Below are 8,063 nucleotides of genomic sequence, written 5' to 3' on the forward strand. Positions count from 1 at the left end.
AACACCCTTGTCACACGAAGTTGTGTGCGTTTAGATGGTTGATTTCGAGACCTAAAATTCTAAACTTGAGGTCTCGAAATCAAATTCGTGGAAAATTACTTCTTTCTCGAAAACTATGGCACTTCAAAGGGAGCTGTTTTCTCACAATGTTTAATACCATCAACCTCTCCCCATTAGTCGTCACCAAATAAGGTTTTATTTTAATAATTATTTTGAATAATTACCAATAGTGTCCACTGCTTTTAATTATTTTTGTGTGAGAAATTACCTCTTTCCCAGGAACTAGACTACTTCTGAGCATGGAGGAAGATGTTGTTATGGAGCCGTTCTCACAATGTTTTATACTATCAACAGCTCCCCATTGCTTGTTACCAAGTTTTTTTATGCTGACAATTATTTTGAGCAATTACCAATAGTGTTCATTGCCATGCCTTTAAAAATAAATACAAAAAATAGGCGGGTAGTGCATGTATTATACACAGTGTGGTTAGGTCTGTTTGCCGTTTATATAACGCCAAAGTAGTTTAAGGCAATCGCACAACATCGGTAAACAGTATTGTCCAAAGGTCCACACTTCGCGTATCACAATTTATATATAAAATACCTGTGAAGATTTAGGCTCAATCGGTCATCGGAGTCGGGAGAAACTATAACCCGAAAACCCACCCTTGTTTCCGCACGTTTCGCCGTGTCATGACTTGTGTTTACAATAAATCCGTTATATTCTCGATATCGAAAATTTATAACTGTTTTAATGTTTTCTCAAAAAGTAAAGCATTTCATGGAATAATATTTCAAGGGAAGTCTTTGACCATTGCCTTCTGTAAACCCTGTAAGTTATTTGTAAATCTGTGAAATTTTAATTTTTGTTCTGTTCAGAAACTATCCAATGGCTTTAATTGTAAGTAAAGTGGAATAACGTTTCTTCGTCATGTAACGTACCACAGACCTTTGTTAGGCTTCGGGGTTTGGGTTCAAAAACATTCAATGGATTTACTGATGATTATTGTTCATTTGTGTACATGTATATTGAACCGTAATGCAAGGTCATTTGCCATTATCGATGTACATGTAGTTGGTGATCAAAATGGTGTTCTTAAAGAGTGATGTGATTATGCTAGTGTATGCCTGATCCCATAAGCATATTTACAATTACTTAACAGTACAATCTAAGTTCAAACATTCATGAACTCAACGCCCAAACTCTTGGACTCTGATCTGATGGAATTCATATATTACCATGGAGGACATCCATGCTGATGATACCATGTAAATTGCATAATGTATTACATTCAGCTTATACAATGCAACCCTAGCCTCCTCTTTGCTCTGTCCAAAACCATTCAGTAACTCACACCCAAGTTCTTGGATTCGGCTGTGCCGGACCCCATGTTAGAGGCAGTGGACACTGTAACTACTCAAAATATCAGCATAAAACCTTACTTGGTAACGAGTAATGGGGAGAGGTTGATAGTGTAAAACATTGTGAGAAACGGCTCCCTCTGAAGTGACGTAGTTTTCGAGAAAGAAGTAATTTCCCACGAATTTGATTTCGAGACCTCAAGTTTACTAGAACTTAAGGTCTCGAAATCAAGCATCTGAAAGCCACAACTTCGTGTGACAAGGTTTTTTTTTTATTTCATTCATATCTCGCAACTTCGACAACCAATTGAGCTCAAATGGTCGCAAGTTTGTTATTGTATGCGTATGTGTAGATACATCAAGTGAGAAGACTGGTCTTTGACAATTACCAATAGTGTCACAGTGCAATCATCAGTCCAACACCATTCATCAACTCAACACCCAAACTCTTCCAGTGATATTCTTAACACAATGTAAATTACATAATAGTATAATAAATTTACAGGGCAACCCTGAGTCCAACACCGTTCATTATATTAACTCAACACCAAAACTCTTGGACTCTCTGGTGGTATTCCTGATACAGTTTACAAGTGCAACCCTCATTCCAACACCATTCAGTAAACCAACGAGCAAAGGGGTGGGGGGGGGGGGCAAAAGGGCTTTCCCCAAAATGTTACGTCACTGTTGACTCACACAGGTATTGCTAATAAGGAAGATGGGTTTACTGTAAGCTGGACTGCTGCTGTAGTCCTTTGTACATATATACATCCACGTGATAGTTGCGCAACAAAAGAACACATTGATTATTGAACCGTGCAGCAGATCGGGCATTGCTAAACGGCTGTCATTCTATCGATAACTAATAACCAGTTGGTGATCAAAATGGCGTTCATGAAGAGTGCATTACTCGTGTGTATCACGGCGGTCGCCGTGCTGTACTTGCCGAACCTGTGGACTAAACCTCTACCCGTGCTCATTTCGGGGACTACCGCGCCAGGATTCGAACCCGTGCTTCAGCTTTATCGGTAACTATAACCATAGAGGAAGGACAGAGACGCTCATTATTTGTATAAAAGTAATTTTTTTTAAGTTGAGAAAACATTTTTTTCGCCTATTTTTATTGTCAAAACCGAAATAAGTACCAAGCTTATGAGAACACTTCAATGTTACACAATAAAAAATACTGTGTTTTCACTGTCAAGTTTTCACTGATTAAACCATGGTGGTAATTGTTTATTGAGCAATAAACTTATTGCTCTTTGGTTGTACATCCATGGCTGTGTGTAGCGTGAAAAAGTCCTTAAAAACAGTCAGCCCAGCAAAAACATCAAGGTTAGGTAACAATAGCCGTATAGCCACATAGCCAAAACAACTGAAATGACAGCCTATAATTTTCATTTCGACCAAGTTCTTTTAGTTTGTTCAATTCATAGTTGGGTAACTGTTTGAGGCTATGTTTCTAACTCACTGGGGTTTTTTTCAGGGAGAATTTTGCAAACGGCGTGGAGTACCCGATCGGGGGATCAGCTTTCTCAGTGTACTACAAGGGGTCAAAGGTCGTTGATATATGGGGAGGTTATGCCGACAGTGAAGCACTCCGACCATGGATGGAGAACACAATGGCCGTAGTTTTCTCAACAACCAAAGGTGAAAAAAACTATATTCTATGATTTCGTCATTCAATATGTATGTGCTGCACAGGACAGGTAATGGGAGACTTTTTGAAAGCTCTGCCACTAGAGGGCAGCAGACCTACCAGGTAAGGGTGCACAACTCCTATAGCAAACAATGGTAAATGCTAAACATTCAAAAATACTCAAAAATATTTAGAAGTCTCTCAGCCTCTTGAAAATTAAATCAGATACATTGTCATACAACTTAACTTCAGATTTCTTCTCATTTTTTGGTAGGTGACCATTTTGGAATTTTTGCTAATTAGCCTAGAAGAAACACTCCCAAAACCTCATACACGCCGCTTGTTATCATTGGGGAACTCGTGTCCAGTACGTCCTGTTCCAGAACAGTTTGGTTTATGCTGGCATTGTGTTATGAAAAACAAAATACAGTTTGGCTAAATCTAAATACAAAATCAAAAACACGCAAAACACAAGGTATTTGCTGTCAGTGACCGTCACTCATGCTTCTCCTATTCCTAAGTTGTTGACATTACCTGGTGAAGAGCGCCCTCTCTTGGTGAATGGCAGATAGTGTAAAGTTTCCCATTGACGTCAACTACTCGCTACAAAATGTTGAGTTTTGCCTTGTCATCGTTTTATGCAAATTAATAATCAGTGCATGATCGATCAAGCTCAAAGTAGATCTAATATGATGAAGGGATTAGTGATTGGAATCAATGAGATATTTTTGTACGGGCATATAAATAATCTGTCAGAGATTTGCAAACACACTCCCTACACAAAAATAAATGTCATGCTCATGTGTAGCTAGCTTTCTGATGCAGCATTGACCCAACTAAACTCATAAAAACTCCGCTTGGGTTAAATGGGGGTAGCTACCTCCATGGGTTAACTTATTAGGGTCACATTAATAATTGCATGGTTCTATGAAAAGCGTTTAAAACCGTTCGTTATATGAAATGCATATGGTGCTTTAAAGGTATAACATAGTGTGACCCACACATATATGCCTCGAAATTGCATGGTTTTCCTTTTACTTTGTGAACTAGCACGGTCGACCAATGGAGTCCAAAATTTGACCCCACAAATTGGCGTGCGATGCTATCATTTGCTGGGAGTTGTTTGCAATGCGTGCACATCAAATGTTTGTCATCAAATTATGGCGGTCGGTGACGCTATGTGCAATCCACCTTCATCAGAAGCACTTCCTTGTGCTCGTTATTTTTGTTCACTTCAAACTCGTTTTTATAAAACGGGCCTCGAGTTTCCTCAACTGATTTTCTCTCTTTTTGTTTGTCATACAGGAGTCGCTGCCACATGCATGGCTCTCCTTGTGGACAGAGGACAACTCGACTACGACAGAACCGTTGCATCTTATTGGCCAGAATTTGCACAGGAGGGCAAAGAAAACATCACTGTGCGCATGCTTCTTAATCACGAGGTACAAAATGAGACTTTTGAGACGCTGGCGGCAGCAGACAATACGGCCCTTGCGGCTCTGAGCGTGCGCATGCTCAGTATTGCGCGCGTAGGTCTGAGCACGTGGAGTATCCGTAAAAAAGGACCGTCTAAAAGTCTCCCGTTATCGTGGGTTGAGCCACTGTTGGGCACCAAATGCAGGAAAACATGGCAAATTTAGTATTATTATGTTTGCAAAATCGTCGATTTGCAAGTGCGCCGATCAATTGTAGGAAATAATGTAACTGCATGGGTTGTGTTCGCCCCCCCCCCCCCCCAACAGCAGTTCAAATCATTCAAACTCAAATGTATTTCCATACTTCATGAAAAGAGTACAAAGCCATAACAATAATTAATAAAGAAATAACAAATAAACAAGGCTATTTTACAAGACAGGGAATATATTAATAGAGTACGGAGGCATCATCAGTAAGCCGAGGCCTGTGTTGAGACTGCCCGAGGACAGACAGACATTGACATAACTCATTTACTGAACGTACGGACGAACAATTAGAACATAAAAGAAAATGATTCAGACAACAATTCTTGAAGGCCTACAACGTGTGGACTTGCATTCACCACAAAACGTCAAATTGCTCATTGGAATGGCGTAGTACAGGTATCCTTCAAACCCGGATGGTATTATTGAATGGACAGAGTGGAGACTGATTTACTTAAATTGACAACTCTGTTAGATTTTTAACTCAACAAAATTTTATCATGTCAGGGTGGGCTTTCGTACACGACTAGAGACATCACAGAGGAATTACTAGGAGACCAAGAAGCCTTGAGTCAGGTATTGGCAGAGAGTCCTCCCGTTTGGGAACCAGGCACTGCCCACGGATACCACGCCCTGACGTTTGGTCTCTACGCTAGCCAATTACTAAGACGAGCTGATCCAAAACACAGAACGCTGGGGAAGTTCTTCAAGGAAGAAATCGCTGAGCCCTTCGGTAAATGTGGAGCTTTTTTGTTATTTGAGAACAGTGAGAAATTAGTATTGCCTTGAACTTTCACTTACAGGGTATATGTACCTTTTGTAAGACACAAAAACGAATGTCCACCGATTTACATTTAACTTGAAGATTGAATGTAGAAAGCTTCCATTAAAATATAACTTGATTGAGTGCTGTAGTTTTTTAGATGCCCTTGAGAATTCCAGGGCAGGCAAGATAACAGTAGTCTTGGTTCTGGACGCTCCTGTTAATAATTATCTCTTTACTCGTGCGGCTAATTTCCATTGCTGATTAGAGGTACATGTACTCGAAAATATGAATAATAAACTGCATTCAAAAATAAAGATGGCACTAACAGGTTTTCGTACTGACGCCACTACACGTGTATCCAATGAAACCATTGGGCGTGCAAGACCAGTGCATGTCTTTAGCCTTCGGGACTAGTCTATGGGTAAATAGCTTTCCATCGAGTACGATTTGTTCTTGATTCCCAACAGGTATCGACTTCTTCATCGGAACACCTTTCGAATCGTTCTACCGAGTGGGGCGTCTTACTGGTGACATCAGTGGTATATGGTCGACACTTATCAAAGGTCTTGTCGATCCAATGAACAGAGAAATGTTGGTATCAATGGTAACAGGAAAAAACAAAGACATCTTTACAGTATTGGAAAGATATCCACTAATGGCGGTAACTATAAATTTACGTAATTGGACATTTCACAATGATTTTTATTGTTATTTTTATTATTATTTTTAAGACTCGGCATTTATATCTTTGACCTAACCAGGCATACGGAAATTAATGAATAGGTCTCAATCAACTCAACGTTTTGTTGCACTCAAAAGTTTAAAAAATGTGTTTAAAAAAATCAGTAGAAACTGTCAAGAACAGTCAGGGAGGGGATTCCAACCACGTTAAAGGAAATTATACCTGTCGAAGTTCTGGGGTAGTCTCCGTTTTCGTTAAGTGAACGACTGTTCCCCACAGTTCCTATGAATTCACCGGCCATTACAAAAAATAAAAAAATTGCGCTTTACGAGAAATGCTTTGATTTGAAAAGTATAATTTGTGAAGTTATGATGTCACCATCATGTGTTTCAGCGATACTGTATTTCATCATTCAACATTGATCTGTTTTTTTTTTTTTTTTTTTTTTTTTCCAGATGGAAAACTACCGACGGGCGGAGGTACTTGCTCTAGAGCAGCCATCAGCCACAGGTGTGGGAACCGCCCGTGCCGTTGCGAAGCTGTACGGCATTTTAGCAAACGGAGGCCAGACTATCGAAGGTCAAAGGTTACTCTCAGAAGACATCATGAGTAAATTTATAGGCGAATCAAAAGCGCCCTCCTTTGACAGGTCCATTGGATTGGAGACTTCTTTCAACCTCGGATACGAAATAACGAAGATTGGCGTAAGTTTACGACTCTGAAAACTGTGTTATTCAATAACTATTTGATAAAATAAAACAAAAAGTTACAAAAATTAAAAGAAGATCTTTATGATGACGTCATCGTTTCTTTTCCAGGGGGTGGAACAGTTTGGACATCCCGGATCCGGTGGAATGCAAGGACGTGCTGATCCACAGTGTAAGCTCAGCTTTGGTTACGTGTCAAGTTATCACTCCCCGTTTGGAATAGGGAATGACCCCCGGTTTTCGGCCCTGCAGAAAGCTACATACGAGTGCCTTAATAACTTAGAGGGTCAGTAGGGAACTGCATTGGATGTTTTAGCCAAATACAGTAGTAAAAAATCAACAATTTTCGAGGCCAGCCCGTACCAACTTTTTTTTGCGGAAGAGAGAAGACAGAAGACATACTAAATTTGAACTGTGCCGAACTCGGGAAAGTTCGACTGCATACGTTACTCGCTGACGTCATCGATGTATGAATAGCTTTATTTGAGTCACGGTTTCGAACTCTTTTCTTATATCTTAATGTAAAAGAGTGAACATTTCACTCTCTTGTCCACAAGTGGTGTCCTTCGCTCATTATATGAGTGAAATTCAATCTGTGTCACTCTTTTTGGCAATGAGTGAAATTGGAACGAACTTCATTTTTCTAAAAAGTGTCGTCTGCCATATTAATGGCTCTTTGCAAGAAGAGTGTATGGCGGACAAAACAAGTGGTTTCTCAATACGTCTCATGATGAGAGATAGGATAGCATTTTTCGAAGGAATATTAAGAACTTGTGGTGTTCAGACAGCTTTGTGGGTTGCTTGTCTGTGTTCTAACATCCCCCGCCATTTTGTATGCAGGCCATGCCTTGCTAACAACTATTTCAAAAGTAACGGCATTATTACAAATCTTCACATTTTCTAAGTTGTTCGTCTGAACTATTACTATTTATAGTGTTTATAATATCATTGATAATAGCTTCATATTGTTTTTTGTTCAAATATGACTGCTATGTCTTTACTTTTAATAGGAAAAAAAGACATTTCTTGATGTTATAGGTTTCGTTTTTAATAGTTTACCAAGAAAAGCTGGCATTTTGTATTTTAATAAGAACATTATTGAAGGATTACTCACGAGTTTGTTTGCATTGTTTCCCTTTATTTTGGCAGTGTTAATTTATCTGCAGTTTTAAGGGTTTGTTCGCATTGTTTCCCTTCATTTTGGAAGTTTTAATTTATCTGCAGTTTT

The 8,063-nt window shown here is 39.3% G+C and overlaps 1 protein-coding gene across 1 annotated transcript; it reads left to right on the plus strand.

Moving 5' to 3' along the window:
* The first annotated feature begins 2,189 nt into the window (after positions 1 to 2,189).
* Positions 2,190 to 7,880, plus strand: LOC139950561 (beta-lactamase domain-containing protein 2-like). Its single transcript, XM_071949304.1, has 7 exons — positions 2,190 to 2,390; positions 2,849 to 3,012; positions 4,307 to 4,443; positions 5,188 to 5,413; positions 5,914 to 6,107; positions 6,584 to 6,832; positions 6,947 to 7,880. The coding sequence occupies exons 1-7, from the start codon at positions 2,248 to 2,250 to the stop codon at positions 7,127 to 7,129; spliced, it is 1,296 nt and encodes a 431-aa protein (XP_071805405.1). The 5' UTR covers positions 2,190 to 2,247; the 3' UTR covers positions 7,130 to 7,880.
* Positions 7,881 to 8,063: the final 183 nt, after the last annotated feature.

This window comes from Asterias amurensis, chromosome 18 (assembly GCF_032118995.1).
Source record: "Asterias amurensis chromosome 18, ASM3211899v1".
Taxonomy (NCBI): Eukaryota; Metazoa; Echinodermata; class Asteroidea; order Forcipulatida; family Asteriidae; genus Asterias; species Asterias amurensis.